Genomic DNA, 18,683 nt, shown 5'->3' with positions numbered 1-18,683 from the left:
GCTCAGCAGGATCTCCAGCACTTGGGGAGGAAGGGCTGGGCTGGGCAGGCCATTTCCTCCAAGATGCCACCAGCTGACCCTTGAATGAAAACTGACAGGCAGTTCCACACTGTGCTCTGCTCTTCATTACAGCTCCAGAGCGTGTCTGCATCAGCTTTTCCAGCCTGTACTTGAGGGAGGAACGTGAGACTCCCGTGTTTTCCCTGCAGGCAGGGCAGGACCTCTTGTTTTGCTGGGAGATCAGAGCCTGGGGGAAGGCAGGGAGCTGGAGATGCTGTCACTCAAGGGAGCCTCTTTCAAGATGCATCTTGCAGCCACAGCTCCAGTTTGGGAGGTGCCCAGAATTGCTGAATCCAAGGAGAAGAGCGCAGCGTGGAATTCTGTCTGCTCACTCACTTATTCCTCTTATCAGAGGATCACAGACTGGTTTGGGTAGGAAGGGACCTCAAAGATCATCCAGTTCCAAACCCTCACCCACGGCCAGGGACACCTCCCACTGTCCCAGGGTGCTCCAAGCCCCATGCAGCCTGGCCTTGGACACCTCCAGGGATCCAGGGGCAGCCACAGCTGCTCTGGGCAACCTGTGCCAGGGCTTCACCACCCTCACAGGGAAGAGTTTCTTCCTAATACCTAATCTAAGCCTGCCCTCCTTCACTTTAAGGCCATTCCCCCAGATCTTATCACTACACACCCTTGTGAAAAGTCCCTCTCCAGTTATATCCTGAAACATTTGCTACAAACACTGCCAGCACTCAGATTTTGGACTGGACACCTGGTTTTGAGCAGGACGGATGTTCTTATCTTCCCACACATTGGCTCCCGTCTCCAGCCCTTCATGTTTACCATCGTTCAGAGCAGAGGCCAAGAGCAGCACCCACGTGCTGTTTGCCTCACTCTCCTGGGTTTCTCCCAAAATCTCCATCCCTGGGAAGCTCCTTTCCTTTCCCCAGCCTCTCCATGGACTGGCATCCCAAGCCTAAAGCCTCCCCTGAGCCTTGCAGACACTTGGCACATTCCCTAAGCCTTCTGCACCCAGAGGTGCTCAGGGAGATTTAAACATATGCTAAACTGATTTACTGATCTGTGTCTGCCCTGGGGAGCCAAGAACAGCACAGCTGCAAACCACTGGAGGCTGCATTCCTGATCCCAGCTGAGGGAGCAGCAAGCAGGCATCAGGCTGGGATAGGGAATTTGTGCTAATCTGGTTTCCAGAGAGAGAAGACACAGGAGAGCTGATTTTGAGGGTCTCCCACGAGTGATTCCAGTCCTTGTGCACAGTCCAGACTGTTCCTGTTGCTCCAGAGGTTCCCTGAGCTCCTCCACACTGTCCCCTCCACTTGGAGCTGGAGCTCGCCCACAACCAAACTCTTGTCCCTGTTGCTCATCTGAGCCCTCCCAGGGCATCCTGTGCCCCGTGGCAATGCCAGAGGCTGAATTATGCTGAGTTGGGTCACACAGGGATCACTGATCCAGCTCCTGGCCCTGCACAGACACCCCAACAATCCCACCCTGTGCCTGGGGCAGTTCAAACCCTCCTGGAGCTGTGGCAGCCTTGGGGCTGTGCCCATTCTCTGGGGAGGAACCTTTTCCTAATATCTAACCTAACCCTCCCTGACATGAAATGGCACTGGAATCCCAGTTTGTGCAGCACAGCAGGACATCACCATGTGGCATTAATGTGACAAAAGGACACAACACATCGCAGGGTCCCGCTGCCACCTCATCAGCAGCTCCACGAGCTGCCCAGCCTGTGGTGACCACCAGCCCCTCCCAAGCAAAGCCCAAAAACCAGCAGCAAAACCCAGAGTTCCTCTTTCAGCCTGGGAGAGGAAGAGAAGGGAGGAAGGAGGAAGGAAGATGACAAATCTGCATTTCAGATGCTGAGAGGAACACGGTGCAGAAACAGATATTTTACAGCATTTTGCCAAATGCTTTGCCTGCTACTGCAAGTGCATCTTGTGCCAAGCACACCTACATGGGGAGGGTTTCTATTACCTGTGCTAATGTTGGTGCCTTACATCATGAGCCCTGTCACAGCAATGCTGTTCCTTTGCCATCAGCTTCACAGGGAGGGGGCTCAGGCCCCGTTTTCCTGGGGATCTCAAACTCTTCCATTGAAGCAAATGCTGTTTCCAGCTCTACAGGAATGCTTCAAGAGAAAGCAGAGCCTTGGCTTTCTATTTAAGATGCAGAATTGCCTCCTAGGAGTGCTGCATTTGCTAAGAGAGCAGAAAGCAAGAGCACACATCTTGGAGCAGCCCCCTGGGCAGTGTTCCTTCAACACGGGCCACATCCTGCTCTCATTTACACACAGGCTTCAGTGAAATTACCCTGGATTGCCACAGCTGATGTGTCAGAAATCACAGCCCAACACAGCCCCTGGGAGGAATTCATCAGTTTTATTGTGGCTTCCTAAAAAACCTGCACTCAGTTTTTCCTCTTGCCTTGCACAGGTGAAAATCACCACTGAGGAAACCCTGAGAGGGCTCTGCCAGCAGAGCTGCAGCTTTATTCAGCTCGCTTTTCCAAAGGGAGCAGCAGGGTGTGGGCTGGGACGAGCAAAGCCACGTGTGTGGATGCTCCCATGGATCCTTTGGGGCTGATTTCAGCCCCAGCTGATGACAGGCTGGGCAGAGTTTTCACAGCTACCTAATTACTAAAACATTTCCTGCAGATCCTCAGCTGAGGAGAGGAGACAGGTCAGAGCAATGAGGGACAGCTCAACCCTGGGTGACATCTCAGAGAATCCACACAGACCTTCAGAAAACAAAAAAATAAATAAAGGCAGCGCTGGACAGCGTGGCAAGAGGAATAAATCAGAGTGACAGCAGGGCTGGGGACTCTGGGGGACTCCGAGTGCATCCCCAGCAGAAAGGGCAGCGTGGAGCATCCGGGGAATGCACAGCTGCACCTGCATCCGTCCTGCCGCACACAGAGGCCCTCAGTGCTCCCTGTTCCCTCCGCTTCCTCCCTCTTGTGCTGCCATCCATGCCCTGAATAGGCGGCTTCAGGAGCAGCACAGTGCCCGGATTCTCTGCGCATCCGGGATGTGGCACCGCGCTCATCACCGGCCAGCAGGGACCTTCCTCCTCCTCCTCCTCCCTCCGTGTCCCCACGGCTGGCACCACCTGCGCTGGCACTGCCCAAATTCCTGCCGAATTCCTCTCCCACACCATGCCCCAGCCTCAGGTCACCCACAGCCCTGGAGGTGTCACCATGGCCCTGGAGGTGCCACCAGGGCATGTCCCCATCCCCAGCAGCCCTGCAGGGAGGGGACACCGGCCCGAATGTCCCCCCAGAGCAGCAGGGTGGGTACGGAGCCGAAGGAGGAACCAGGGCCGTTCTTGCCACACTCCCAGAGGAAGGCATGACGTGAGCTGTGCCTTAATTGGTTATTAATAACTCCTTTGTTAGCCAGCCAGCCCTAAGGAGGAACCGAAATGTGACTGCCCCGGTGGCGAGCTCAGTCACCGGCAGCCAGCGATCATTCACAATTCCTCCCCACATTTATTTTGTGGTGTTTTTCCCGGGAGCCGCAGCCCCCCGGGTGAGTCACGGCGGTGACAGCAGGGTGACAGCACGGTCCCCTCGCCTACGCGCACCGCACAGCCTTCTGCGGTGGGATTTTCTTTTTGATTCCTAGAAAAATAACAGATGCTCCCCGTTGAGGGGGAGATTCTTGGAACCCGTTCAGGCTGAGCCTGGATGTGACCAAACTCCCGGTTCCCTTCAGCGGGAGAGCGGAGATCCCCTGGCCAAGGGTGGTTCCTCCTCCAGCCCATGCCGAGGGCCAGGAGCCTCCCCCCAGGGCAAACACGGACAGCAAACAGCCTCCACACCCCAATCCCGGCCTCCTGCCCGCTGGAGCTTCCTTTTAACTGGAAGCTTTGGAGCTCCCACTTCAAGGGACCCTTTTCATTGTGTCCCGTGCGATTCAAAGCGGTGCTGGGACCCTCTGCACCTCCCTGCTGCACAGAGAGGTTTCCAGTTTCAGCTGCCTCAGAATGGATTCTGAGGACTCACAAGGGCATTCCCAGCTCCCATCCATGCTGCAGCACCAGCACATCTGGTGATGTGAAATTTTAGTATGGGGACCTGGGCTTCTCCATAGCCCAGCATCAAGGATGGAGACTGGAGGCCAGACACATTGCTCATCCTGGGAGTGACCATCAGACATTTCCACAGCAGGATTCAGCAGGAAACATTCCTCCCACAGCTTAGAGCAGAGCCTGGCCTGCATGAGGGCACCAGCAGGTGCCTGATTTACCCCAGGTGTGTCAGTGACCACAGCAAGGCCCCAGGGCAGAGCCAGGGACCAGGACACCACAGCCATGGGGCACACGAGAGCTGCTGCCAGCTGGACACCCAGGACCTGCCCCAGGTGGATCTGGACAGCTCCAGCCTCTCCTGGTGACCCCAGGGAAGACACCGCCCCCACTCAGAGGGACAGCTCACCTTTTCCTCTTGGTGCATCCCAGGGAACAGCAGGATCTCAGGAGCAGCTCCAAGACACAGCCACAAGAGAGAATCCTCCCTTCTCCTCAGTCCAAACCCAAGCAGTGCCCTCCAGGGCCTTTTATAGAGCCCAGGGAGGCAAATAACCTCCAGCTGATGATTAAGCCCTTAATGGTTCACACCTCTGTAAACGCTCCCAGCCTGAGCCCCCAGCCCAGCCCAGGCACTGACAGTGACCTCATCCAGCAGCCCAAATCCCAGTCCTGGGAACCCCCAGCAAGCCCCCACTGTTTGTTCCCCTGTCTGGGCTCTCCCTCCTCACCAAAACAGGGTTTGGCCAATCCCAGCCACCATCCAGGGCTGTGTCCCTCCTGGAGAGGCTGTCTGGGATGACCCCGTCAGTGATCCTTAAAGGTTTGGGGTTGAATTCCACACCCGAGGCTTCATGACTTCCAATCCTTTTCCAGATCCATTTTTGGGGCTAAAAGCAGAAAGTGAGGTCCCACCACCAGCCCCCTGCCCTCAGGCTTCTCCCATGAGAGCACAGTCCCACTTCCCAACCCACCTCCATCACAGGCAAGCGGCCCTGCTCTGATTTACCAGCTCAAAAACCCCAATTCCAGCCCCAGCCACCCCTGCTGACCCTGAGATGCAGCTCCATGTCTGGAGACCACCAGCACCTCAAGGAGCCTTTCCTGGCCACGCTGGACCCAGTGTGGCAAATTGTCCCTGTGTCTGCTCCTCCTGGAGGTGTTTTCCTACAGATCCTGTGGGATAATATGAGGTCCAGAGGGGTCTGATCCCCTCTGGGTGTAAATGGTGCCACAAGTTCCTCTGTGTGGGCTGAGAAGTTGGGTCACACACAAAATCCAGTGATCAGGAGTCACCAATGTGGCCTTTGCTCTAGGGGGAAAGTGCTGACACTGAGATCCTGCCTGGGGGCCCTGCTGTGGCATTTTCCAGCCCAGGATGTCACTTCCTCTCTGTGCAGGGCCTCAGTGGGGCTCGAGAGACATCCAGGTCCCCACTGGAAGGGCTGATTCCATCCCTGGGCACACAGGCAGCTGCAGCTTTGTCCTACAGGATTTATCCACGTGCCCATCCCAGGCACCAGCCTGAATCCTGCTGTGCTGCACTCCCAACCCCTGAGCGTGCTGTGTCCTGGGGCAGCATCCATCCCTCTCCCTGCCCTGGATCTGCAGTGAGCAGCTCCCTTGCCCAGCCCTGAACCCTCCAGGCCCAGCCCAAAGCCCCCCAGGCTTGGGACACCCCCTCCCCTCCATGGGCAGAGCAGGGGTCACTGAGGCAGCAGCCAGAGAGGAGCTGGGGAGCCCAGAGTGGTGTCCATGACAAAGCTCCCCAGGCCGCAGAGGAAGGGGAAGAGGCTCCCCTCCCTCCTCTTCCTCCCTCCCGCGAGGGGATTTTGCAGCCAGGTAAACACAGGATGTTGATGAAACAGGGCTGGGCAGATTGGGCAAGATGGGAGTCAGCAGGAGCTCCAGGCAGCTCCCAGCGCCTGGAATGGCAATGCAGCCTGGAAAGGGCAATGCCAGAGCCCCTGGCGCCTTCCTGTGCCCATTCCAGAGCCCCTGGCACCTTCCTGTGCCTGTCCCCAGGGTCACAGAGCTCCCCTGCTCACAGGGAGAGGCGGCATGGGCTGGTGGCCAAACCTGGGGCAGGATGGGATCCCTCAGGTGATCCTTGGGATCTCCTCACAGGCTGAGCTGAGCTCAGTACCGAACCCTAAAGTTCAAGCTTTGACACCCAACGCACAGCAACCGTGTGGCACCTCCTGTGTCCCTCTGGGCACTGGGGACATGCAGGACACAGGGATGAAGGGACACATCCCCTAGGATTCCACACAAAATCTTGGGATGGGCACCCGGGCAGCAGCTGAACACGGCAGCGTTTGGCTCCCGACACAGAAAAGGGGCCACAGCCCAGCCCAGCCTGTCCTGGGCTGCAGGTGCCACAGACAGAGATGTCACAGGGGCTGCCGCCTCCCCAGGGCCGGAGTGGCGGGGCAGGTGGCGCTGTCCCCGTGTCCCCGTGTCCCCCGTGTCCCTCGGGGCGCTGCTGCCATCTGCCGGCAGGATCCCGGTCCTGAGCCCGGCCTGGGGACCCTCTGTGGCCCCGCTGTCCTGTGCCCCCTCCCAGGCGCTGCGGGACCACAGTGGCTCCAGCCCGGACATCCCAAGGTGTCCCCAAAGCCTCCCTGCTGCCCCAGGAATCCGAACCTCAAAACTGCTCCCGGTGTCCCCCCTGATTGTCACCCCATAAGCCACTCCTGGGCTGCATCTTTCTCCCACACCGACCCCATCCCAGACACCCTCCCTGCCCTTTTGCTCTCCATGTGGGATGGGATGGAGTGGCCTCTGCATCATCCATCGGGGCTGTGGAGCAGGGACAGGATCAGGCACAGGACTGGGGGGACAGCAGCTCTGCTTTCCCCAGGGAACATCCAGCTCCATCCCCCCCAGGACTGCTGGATAAAGCTCACCCCGAGATGATTTCCTGCTGCATTCCCATCCCCTGGGTCTCTCTGGGATTTGGGATTTGCTGAGTCCCCTCCTCCCTGGGACAGCCGAGCACATTGGGATCCTCTTCCCACGGCCTCCCTGGCCCTCCTGGCCTTTGCAGCACCCCTGGGAGCAGCAGCACATCCCGGGATAACCACGGGGACTGTGCCTCGCTGGGTGTGGGGACACCCGGTGACATCTTGCACATCCCTCTCTGCATCCCAGGGCACTGGGAGCGGCCTCAGTGAGGTGCTAGAGGGCGTTTGCTTTTCGGATCCATCAGGAGCTGGGAATGAGGTTTGGGAGAGGCAAATCCCCGAGCCCGTGTCCCCACAGTAGCCCTACAAGCTCATCCCACCGCGGGCAGATGGAGCAGAGCTGGAAAATGCCCAAACCCACGGGCAGGACTGCGCTGCAGCTGTCCCTGGTTTGATTCTCGCAGCAAAGCCAGGCAGTGTCTGGCGGGTTTTCCATGCGCTCCCTGCCCCTGCCCACACACAGGAAGGCTGAACAGCTCCGATCATTCCCGCTGGGAATGCTCCCCGGCGTGTGAGCCCGGCAGGCTCCGTGCCTGACGCCCACGGGAGCAGCAGGAAGTTTTAGTGCTCAGTTTTAGCCTAAAAGGGAGTTTTATCCCCTGAGCCCTGCACAGAAAAATTGGGAAAAATTAACCCGCTCAAGGGGCCAAATATCAGCCCAAAGAGCCAATATCAGTTGTGATGAAAGCTCGCTGCTCAGAGGGATCACTGTAAATTCCAGAGAAACCAGGTGTGTGCATCCACCCACCTCCAGCATTCTCTTGCTTCTGGAACAACATTCCCACCAAGCCCCTCAAGCAGAGATTCCCCCACCAGCACTGCCCATGCTCTCCAAACACCCTCCCCAAAATCCTCACCCCGTGCCCAGCCCATCACCACCCCCTTTCCATCCCCTTTCCACCCAAACCCACTGCCCACCACTCACCGCGGGGGAAACGCCAAATCCTCCTGCCATCCCCATGGCTCCCCTGGCGCTCGGCTGGGCTGGCACGGCTCCCCCGCCTCCGCCGCACATCTGGGCAGCTGTGGGGCGGCGGGGCCCGCCCGGTGCCCCGGCGGCAGCGCTGACATCAGCGCGGTTTCCTGCCCGTGCTGCCGCGCCGTGCGCGCAGCCCCGAACCCCCGGGACCCTCCTGCAGACCCCCCTGCCATGGAGTCCGTGGCCCTGTACAGCTTCCAGGCCACGGAGCAGGACGAGCTGCCCTTCCAGAAAGGGGACACCCTGAAGGTACCAGCCGGGGGGGTTGGGTGATGTTGTTTTGTGGGACGGATGTCACCCGGGCCATGGTGTCACTGGGCCCATGGTGACACCGGTGCTTTGTTTGTCGCTGACTTTAACGCTTCTGGGGCTTTCTGTGGGATATAAGGAGCCAGCCTCGAGGATCTGGGGGTGTGGAGTACCATTCCCTGTTTGCCTGTGCCACCAGGCACAACTTCAGAGAAGGACACCCCAGCTGGGACATGGCATGTGGCCTCTGTGGCTGTCAGTGCCACCAGCTGTGCTCAGTGGCAGCCCCTGGGGCTGGGACACATTTTCCCTGTCCGGGGGGGCACTGGAGGTCACAGAGATCCAGCATCGTGCCCAAACACCCACCCAGGCACTGGCATTGGGGGTGGGCCTTTAGATGCCACCTGGGAATCCCAAAAAGCTCCAGGGGGCAGAAGAAAAGCTCAGAACATCCCTGGGAGCAGCATCTCTGCCATGGGAGAGAGGGCCGCTCTCCCTGCCCATGTGCTCATCCCTCTCGGGCTCCTCCCGGACCCCCGGCACCCTGTAGCCCCCCGAGGAGGGTGGGGGCACATCCCAGCTGGAACCAGAGCCCCAAACCCTCCGTGCCATCCCTGCCTCCCGCCGTGTTTCCCCGTGCCCTGACCGGGGTTTCGGATCCTGTTTTCACAGCTGTGCCGGCCCCGGGCCCTGCGGGGGAGGCTGGAAAATGTTGTTGTCACACGGAAGCGGTGTCAGCACCCACTGCCACCTCCCGGGGACACCAGGGCCTGGCTCCCGTCCTGGGACAGATCCCACCCTCTTCCCTGGGCAGGGGTTTGGGAACACACCAGGCACCTTCCAGCTCTGTGAAACCAGAGCCCCCAGAGTGTGCCAGCGCTGCCAGAGCCCCCTTTGCCCCAGGGATGGTTGGGGGGTGCTGTGGGGTCTGGGGCAGCAATGGGGTCCCACCCAGCCCCTCTGCCAGGGGAATGACGCCTCCCTGCTCCTCTTCCCCCCTCAGATCCTCAACATGGAGGATGACCAGAACTGGTTCAAGGCGGAGCTGTTCGGCCGCGAGGGCTTTGTCCCCAAAAACTACATCAAGGTCAAGCCACACCCGTGAGTACCATCCCAGCAGGCAGGCAACAATCCCAATTCCCAATTTACAACAAGCCAGGGTAGTCCCACACTTGGGGAAATCCCACACATGGGGAAACTGAGTCACAGAGATGGGGGGGTCAATCGCCAGTGCCACCACAGCCCGAGGGGACAGGAGGCAGCAGCACACCCACGTACCCCCAAAAATCCAGCCCTCACACACTGGATAAATGATAATTGGGGAACAACAAAGCGTTATGGGATTATCACTGCATTAAACACAATCCTATTAGCACCTTATTAAAGCCCAGCCTAATCCATCGCTGATTGAAGCTGTGTTTGATACATCCTTAGCCCCTGGTAAATCACATTTCGATGGCAGAGCGAGCGCGTGGGCTCGGGGCAGCCCGGGGCTCATCCCACTGCTTCTGCAGCTCGGGATAACAACGGGCATGGATGAGACACAGCCTCTCCTGCAGCACCTGGAGCGCTGGCTCTGTGCTGAGCTCCCTGGCTGATCATTCACCGGGCAGCTCTTACAGCAGCAGGGAATCTTCCCAGCCCAGGGACATGAAATACCCTGAAATATATACCCTGAAATAACCACCCTGAAATGCCCTGAAATACTCTGAGATAAATACCCTGAGATAAATACCCTGAGATAAATACTCTGAGATAAATACTCTGAAATACCCTGAGATAAATACCCTGAAATACTCTGAGATAAATACCCTGAAATACCCTGAAATACATACCCTGAAATACCCTGACTAAATAACCTGAAATATCCTGAAATACCCTGATATACCCTGAATAAATACCCTGAAATACCCTGAAAAAAATATCCTGAAAGAAATATCCTGAAATACCCTGAGATAAATACCCTGAAATACCCTGAAATAAATACCCTGAAATAACCACCCTGAAATGCCCTGAAATACTCTGAAATAAACACCCTGAAATAAATACCCTGAAATATCCTGGAATACCCTGAGATAAATACCCTGAAATAAATACCCTGAAATACCCTGAAATACAGGTTGGGGCACGGGGACTCTGCTCCTGCACTCCTCTGGCGGTGCAGCAGGAGGGGTCGGTTTATCCTGGCACCGAGCGGGATTTCTGGTGGGATTTCTGCTCCCACCAGGAGGGGCCAAGGGGCGCCAAGGGCAGGAGGGAGGGGACAGGCAGCACAGCGGGCCCGGGTGACAGCGCAGGTGACAGGATGCGGTGGCGGCTGTCGGTGACGCGGAGGGGGCAGCGCGCCCGCAGCACCCTGCGGTGCCCCCCAAAATTCCGGGATGAAGCAGGAGGGGGAGAGAAGGGAGGAAGTGCCGGGGGAGGGTCGCAGCCCCCCGAGGAGCCCGGTGCAGACCCCTCGCCCGGAATCCCGGTGCCAAGCGGGGCTGGGGGGTCCCGGGGTGCCCGGGGGTGCCCGTGTGGCTCAGCCCGGTGCCCCTCGCAGGTGGTACGCGGGCAGGATCTCCCGGCACCTGGCAGAGGAGCGGCTCCTCCAGCGCAACCACCTGGGAGCCTTCCTGATCCGCGACAGCGAGAGCGCCCCGGGCGAGTTCTCCCTCTCCGTCAGGTAAAAAACGCCCTTGGGACAAGCGGCAGGAGGGGAGGGGTCCCTGCAGCTCTGGGGACACCCTGGTGTGTGCTGGGGAAGGGCTGAGCACCCTGCCCTGTGCTGGCCACCTCGGAGGGGCTGCGGAGCCCTCAACACATCAGCCCGGCCTCGCACGGGACCTTCCCCTCCTTCCTCTCCTCCACAGCTCCGCCTCCATCCCCGCTGCTTCCTGCTCCCTGCACCGCTGCCCTCGCAGGGACACCCTAAACACAGCAACCTCAGGGATGGAAGGTTCAGCACCCCAATAATGAAAGGCTCAGCATCCCCAGGGATGAAGGGCTCAGCATCCCCAGGGATGGAAGGCTCAGCATCCCCAGGGATGGAAGGTTAAGCATCCCTAGGGGTGGAAAGTTCAGCATCCCAGGGATGAAGGGCTCAGCATCCCCAAGGATGGAAGGTTCAGGACCCCAGGGATGGAAGGCTCAGCATCCCAGGGATGAAGAGTTCAGCATCCCCAGGGATCGAAGGCTCAGCATCCCAGGGATGAAGAGCTCAGCATCCCCAAGGATGGAAGGCTCAGCATCCCCAGAGATGAAGGGCTCAGCATCCCAGGGATGAAGAGCTCAGCATCCCCAGGGATGGAAGGCTCAGCATCCCAGGGATGAAGAGCTCAGCATCCCCAGGGATGAAGAGCTCAGCATCCCCAGGGATAGAGGGCTCAGCATCCCCAGGGATGGAAGGTTCAGCATCCCAGGGATGAAGGGCTCAGCATCCCAGGGATGAAGAGCTCAGCATCCCCAGGGATAGAGGGCTCAGCATCCCCAGGGATGGAAGGTTCAGCATCCCAGGGATGAAGGGCTCAGCATCCCAGGGATGAAGAGCTCAGCATCCCCAGGGATGAAGGGCTCAGCATCCCCAGGGATGGAGGGCTCAGCACCGGCTGTACAACGGGCAGAGCCTGTCCCCGGGGATGTCACCCCTGCCCTGCCCCGGCCTGGAAAGCAGGGCCGGCCCCAGCCCAGCCAGGCACTTTCTCACCCTTTTAATCCCTAATTGAACGTTTCGGGCGGTTTTTGTCCCTAATGAAAGGGAGCCGGGCTCTCTCTGCCGCGTCACCGCAGCGCAGCCGGGTCCCGCCCCTGCCCGGGGCCACCCAACCTGTCACCCCAGGCACGCCCTGCGAGGTGACAGCCGGGGACATCCTGCCTGCCTGCCTGCCCGTCCTCCTGCAGCACAGCAGCACAATCCCAGCCTCTGCAGCCTCCTGGCTTGTGCCCAGACCTGCAGCTCTCACCACACCTGCCCCAGATGTGGCCCTGGACAGAGCCACCTGCCCTCCACGTGGCTGGCACCCCTGAGTCCCCACTGTGCCAGGGCTGGGCACGGAGATTTGGCTGCCTGTGGGGTGAGCTGCAGCAGGGCTCAGCTGTGGGTCCTCATTGCAGGGCCAGGAGTGACCCCAGTGCCACCATCACCCCCATCATGGCAGGAGGGGTGCAATGAGACCCATGGGCTCACCCCAACCTTGCCAGCACCCCCAGGCTTTACCCAGCTCAGGGGATGCTGCCAGGATGTCCCCAGGGTGATTTCCTTCCTTCCATCCATCCATCCATCCATCCATCCATCCATCCATCCATCCATCTATCCATCCATCCATCCATCCATCCATCCTCCTTCTGCAGTTACGGGAAGCAGGTCCAGCACTTCAAGGTGCTCAGGGAGAGGAATGGCAAATATTTCCTCTGGGAGGAAAAGTTCAACTCCCTCAACGAGCTGGTGGAATTCTACAGGATGACCACGATCGCCAAGGAGCAGCAGATTTTCCTGTGGGACGAGGACCAGACCCAGGAGGTACCACCATGGGTGGGGCTGAGGGTCCCAAACCCCTGTGTGAGCCCCTCGAGGCTCAGTGTCCCTGCAAAGGGACAGGGACATCCCTGGATGGCACCTTTGGCTCAGGGGGTGAGGAGCAGGAGAGGGGGCAGCAGCCTGGGACAGGCAGTGCTGCAGGGAGGAAAAGCTCCTGGAGCAGCTCAGAGGGGCAGGGCAGGGCAGGGCAGGGCACACATCCCTGTCCCTTGTGCCAGGGGTGATGCCCAGGGCAGGTGGCAGAGCCAGGACAGAGCACAGCCAAACTCCAGCAAAGCCAAACCCTGGAACAGTGGTTGTGGAGGTGGCAAAATGGACTTTGGGAGCTGGGATGGGGAAGGCTCCAGCACCTGGAAGGAGCTGGGAAGGAGAGGGTGCCAGCTGCCTCCCTGGGCACCCATCTTGAGAGATGGGGAGAGTCCACTCCACTCTGCCCTTTCCTTGCTTCTGTCTCTCCAAAGCAGGGATCCCAAGGCTCCTCCTCATCCCGTGGTGGCACAGCCTCCCCACCAGGACCCGGGCAGTGCCACCCAATGCCAGGGGCTGTGAGATGGGGACCCCTCTCCTCCCACCAACCCCAGCCCTCGGCTGCCCTGCAGGTGAGGAGACCCCGATTTGTGCAAGCCCAGTTTGACTTCTCAGCCCAGGAGGGCTCCCAGCTGCCCTTCCTGCGTGGGGACATCATCGAGGTCCTGGGCTGCCCCGACCCCAACTGGTGGCAGGGGAAGGTCTACGGCCGTGTCGGGCTCTTCCCACGGAGCCACGTCCACCCCATCCACAAGTGACCTTCAGGTGACAATTGAGTGACCATCAGGTGACCATTGAGTGACCATCCACGAGTGACCTTCTGGTGACCATCCATGAGTAACCTTCAGGTTACCATCCACAAGTGACCATCCACAAGTGACCTTCAGGTGACCATCCAGTGACCATCCACAGGTGACCTTCAGGTGACCTTCAAGTGATCATCCACAAGTGACCATCCACAGGTGACCTTTGAGTGACCATCTACAAGTAACCATCTATGAGTGACCTTCAGGTGACCATCTGCAAGTGACCATCCACAAGTGACCTTCAAGTGACCATCCATAAGCGATCATCACAAGTGACCTTTGAGTGACCATCCACAAGTGACCATCCACAGGTGACCTTTGAGTGACCATCTACAAGTCCATAAGTGACCTTCAGATGACCATCCATGAGTGACCCTCACCACGCCACCGCTGACCGGGCAGGACCCGGCCCCGTTGTCCCCCCTCACCAGAGCTGCCCTCACAGCCTGAGTGTCCCTTTGTCCCCAGGATGGTGCCTGGTCCATGATGGGATGGGGCTGGCAGTGCTGCTCCCCAGGCAGGGAGCGTGGAGTGTTCAACCACGGCCATAAAACCTTTTCCAGAGGCACAACCCAGTGGGGTGACAGCCACAGAGGGAGTGAGCCCAAAACCCCAAACCCTAAAACCTCTCCAAACCCTGTGAGCAAAGCCCCAGCTGCAGGGAGGGCTCAGGCAGCCAGGACACAGCCAGGATCCACAGCTCCACGGAGGAATTCCAGGACTCAGGGTACCAGGAAAGGCTGGTCCTGGGGGATTCCATCCTGTGGGGTGCTGTTCATAGCTGCAAATTTATATTTTTTATATTATTTTTTTTTATTTAGGGCCAGTAAAATGTGTTTGGGTATTGTCCCTGAGAGTGGCTGCTCCTTTTCCAGCTCCTTTCCATCCTCCTTCCATGAACGGACGATGGTCCCATCCCTCCATTCACACAGGTTCTGCTTCACTGCAGTTTTATTTCCCCCTTTTCCCCACCCCAATGCCTGTCTCAAAACCCTCCCAGGGATTTTCTGCCCCCACAAATGCCCCCCACACCCCTGGGATGCACTCAGGGAATGCGGTGCTCAGAACAGCCAACTGCTGCACCAGTGGATTTAAACATCACATCCCAAACAGATAAAAAATAGCCCCCAAATCCTCATTATTCCCCTCTCCAAGCACCTTTCCCCCACCCCAGGGGCTGTCAGGGTAGAGCAGGCATAAGAGGAAATACTGACACACATCAGGACAATGGCACTGATGCCACAGATACGGGCCCAGAACGGGGCTCCTGTGGTGTCCCCGAGGGTCACAGCCAGGGTCCCTTGGGTGGCTGTGGGTGTCCAGGCTGAACCTGGCACAGAAACACGGTGAGTGCAGGGGACAGGTGACCCTGGGGACAGACACCTCCTGCAGCTCGAACCCTGCTCTGGGAACTTGGAGCTCTTTCCCCCCTACAGCCAAAGCCTTTCCTCAGGCTGGAACGAGATGATGTTTAAGGAACCTTCCAGCCCAAACCCTGATCCCAGGATGGGCACAGGGACAGATGGGACCCCCTGACAACTCCTCAGAACCCGACCCACGCTGAGGAAAAGCTCAAACGTGCAGCTCACACGGCTTTTTTCCCGTGCCAAGCACATTTCCTTGGCTCTGTCCCTGCAATCCGCAGCGTCCCGCTCGCACTCATCGCCCGCCCCTGCCCGGGATCCACCGCAGCAGCGACTCCCGCCCCGGGCGGGCAAAGCCCTTCGCAAACATTCATTATCCATCCTGGGGAAAGCTCTCCTGCCTTGCCACACCCTTGTCACCGCCAGCCACTGCCAGGGAGGGGCTCAGCCGCCTCTGAGACCAGCGCCCCTCTTCGCAAATGGGACAATGCGGGACCCCCATTGCCCGCGATGGCCGCCCGTCCCCTTCCCACCCTCTGGGCATGGAAATGCCGAGAACCAGCGGCTCCTGGAGCCGCTCCTGGTCCGGCCAGGGCTCCGCAGAGCGCAGCCAAAGCCCTGACCCAGATTCGCTCCCTGTTATTGTCTGCCGGGCCGGTGGCACCGTGCCGGGCATTCCGCAGCGCTGAGTGCGGCTCCGCGGGCACCCCCGGGGCCAACGGGGCTGTGCTGCCCTCTGTCACTGCCCTCTGCCCCCTGCCACTGTCCCCTGTCCTCTGTCACCGCCCGTGACCGCGACCCGGCCCCACCGAGCGCCCCGTCCGCATTTCCAGCGCTTTCATCCATAAAATAATCCAGGGTTTTGTGTTCCTTGCATAAGCCGGGCTGATGGAGGCGCTCTGCAGGCTCGACCGGCCCCGCGGGTCTCCCAAAGGCCCGGTCAGTGCCGCCTGCCCATGGGGAGCAGCTCCTGCAGGTGCCCGTGGAGGAGAGGAGGATGCTGATGATGATGCTGGTGAAGGGGGAGGTCAGGGAGCGCTGCCTTCATCACCGCCATCATCAGAGCCCGCAGCCCTGCGGGACAGAGGGAGAGGCTGAACGGGAGGGATGGGACGGGATAACCCGGGATGGTGCCCACCCCTCTGCAGCCACACGCTGGGATCGCCCCCGGGGTGAGGATGGAGTTTGGGAACATTCAGCTGCACCTCGGGGGCTCACATCGCCTGACCTCACTGCTGAGCGACCCTCGGAGGGGCTGCACCGGCTGTGCCATGTACAGACCCAGGTCCCCCCAAACACAGACCCTCCCACACCATCTGTGGGGTTCCATGAACACAGACCCTCCCACACCATCCGTGGGGTTCCATGAACACAGACCCTCCCACACCATCCCTGGGGTTCCATGAACACAGACCCTCCCACACCATCCCTGGGGTTCCATGAACACAGACCCTCCCACACCATCCCTGGGGTTTCCCAAACATCCAAACCCTGGCAGCAGCCCCGGGGTGCAGCAATCCCGGTGGGAACGGGGTCACCCCCTGGCACCCACCTACCCCTGGGCATCAGCTCCACCACCAGCCTGGGGTTGGTGATGCTGGAGTAGCCCCACACTCACAAGTGCACTCCTCGGGGTCCACACAGGGCACAGAGTCTGGGGACAGAGCAAAGTGACATGTTGAGACCCCTACAGGGTGAGGACCAGCCCTGCACCCCTTCACTCCCTCGTGCCCCCTTTCCCTTTGCCATGGCACCGTGTCCAGACCTTGACAGGACACTGGGTGGAGGAGCAAGGAGCATCTCCCACCTCAGAGATAAAAATCCACCTCTGCCTCTCCCCACTCCCACCCTCAGCTCCAGCACTGCAGCACCCATCCCACCCCTCACCCTCTGCTGCCCATCCCCGTTGCAGGCTGGATCCATTCCCAGTTAAACCCAGTTAAACCCAGTGACAGCTGCCCCGGGGGGATCCCCTGAGCTCCACCAGGACCCGGGGCTGTGGCCAGAGGCAGCAGAGCCCCGGGGCAGGCACTGCCCATCCCCACCCACGGGGCTCCTGCACCGTTGTGCCAATTTCCTGGGCATGGGCAGCACCAGCAGCTCCTGGGATTTGCGTGGCAGAGCTCCAGGACCATCAACACCCAATTATTTCTATGTCTCAACGAGCGCTGAACCCTTTTCTTTTTTTTTTTTTCTTCTTTTTAATTGTTACGCTCATAAAATATTGAAATGAATGGAAATTAATGTCAGGCATAAATATGGATGGGCTGGCTGGCTGCACCCGCCCAGGCAGGAGCACGGGGACCAGCACGGGTGATCCTGCACAGGGCTGGCAGCTCTGGCCTGCTCCTCCTGCCTGGTGACCTGCACAGCCCAGAGCCTCCCAGCTTGTCCCCAACACCACTGCTGACACCTTGGGACTGTCCACAAAGCAGCGTGGGGCATGCTGGCAGCACGACTCGGTTGTGGGCAGACCACGGGCCGTGCTCAGCACATCCCAAGGATGCCAAAAAGCCCAGGCTGGACTCAGCCCTGAGGCTCCAGTGACTCCTTCCTGCAGCAGCCCTGAGCAAAGCTGCCCTCAGCGCTCCGTGCCTCGGTTTCCCCTCTCTAAAACACCACCTTGTGCACGGCTCCATGCAAATCCTTGGTGGCTGCAGGGTAGAAAACGTTCCAAAGGGCAAGGCAGTGTCTGGATGCTGTATTCCAGCTGAAATGCCTGCCCCAGGCCTCAGCTCTACCAGGGAACACTTGGTGGAGAGTGGGAAGCAGAGGCCCCCGAGCTAGGAGCACAGCTCAGTGTCAAACCCCTCTGCCTCACTTTTGGGCTCTCTGCTAAAAATGGGAGATGAGTTAGGACCCTGTAATTAATGTTCCATCTGCAGGAAGGGGCCTGTCTGCAGCGGGCGCTGCCTGTCCAGCTGGATCCACCTGACAACACTCAGAATGATGAGGACCAACCTGCTCAGCCACAGCAGCCCAAGCCTGCAAACAGGGGCTGCACCCAATTCAGGCCTAAATTCACCATGTGGGATGAGGAAACCCTCAGGATGGGGAGATGGGGGAGCCAGGTGAGGATCAGGTGGCGATGCTGCAGGTGTGGGGCTCTGCCACCCCAATCCGCCCCCAGCAGCAGAGCCAGCACACAGCACAGCACGGCTGGGATGCAGCATTTACCCCACATGCAATAAATCATTAATGCACACACCCCATGAAGGAGTCTATAAATCTCCTGGCACAATAAAAACACCCGGAGCGAGCGGCTGAGGCGGCCAAAACCACAGCACGCTCCTGCCACGCCACACACCCACAGCCCAGCACCATCTGGGCCATCTCCCATCACACCCTGAGAGCTCCTGGCTGCTGCCTCCGTGCTCACCTCCGTCCCATTTGCTGTCCCCATCACAGCCAGCAGCGCTGGGGTTTCTCCTGAAACACCCAGGTTTGGTTCCAGCCTCTGCTGCAGCAGTCGCTGGTCAGGGCACGGCCTGGGGGTGCCATCCCACCCCTGAGAAATCCCTGCAGGGTCAGCCACGAAGCCACCAGCTTCGGAACACCTCCTGAGCTGGCATTCTTTGGGAGCTGGACACCTGGATCTTCCCCAGGCTGATGTGACACTTGGGGACATGGTGTACTGCTGGAGCTGGCAGCTCTGGGTTGCACTCTGTGATCCTTTCCAACCTCAGTGATTCCATGATCCCAACAAACTGCTGCCACATTTCCATGT

At 59.3% G+C, this 18,683-nt stretch overlaps 1 protein-coding gene across 4 annotated transcripts; it reads left to right on the top strand.

Annotated features, from left to right (window-relative positions):
• The first annotated feature begins 8,162 nt into the window (after positions 1–8,162).
• On the top strand, positions 8,163–13,544 carry GRAP (GRB2 related adaptor protein). 4 transcript variants are annotated; one of them, XM_054271079.1, is made up of 5 exons: positions 8,163–8,240; positions 9,244–9,341; positions 10,786–10,908; positions 12,573–12,741; positions 13,359–13,544. In XM_054271079.1, exons 1-5 carry the CDS (start codon positions 8,163–8,165, stop codon positions 13,542–13,544), a joined length of 654 nt encoding a protein of 217 aa, XP_054127054.1. The 4 variants fall into 4 exon arrangements, with proteins under 4 accessions (XP_054127054.1, XP_054127052.1, XP_054127053.1 ...); XM_054271077.1 differs by having other exon boundaries at positions 13,221–13,544; XM_054271078.1 differs by having other exon boundaries at positions 12,573–12,753; positions 13,341–13,544.
• Positions 13,545–18,683: the final 5,139 nt, after the last annotated feature.

This window comes from Melozone crissalis, unplaced genomic scaffold (assembly GCF_028551555.1).
Source record: "Melozone crissalis strain CALT ecotype California unplaced genomic scaffold, PUWL_Pcris_2 ptg000012l_1, whole genome shotgun sequence".
NCBI lineage: Eukaryota > Metazoa > Chordata > Aves > Passeriformes > Passerellidae > Melozone > Melozone crissalis.
This window is presented reverse-complemented; position numbering and strand designations above follow the sequence as displayed.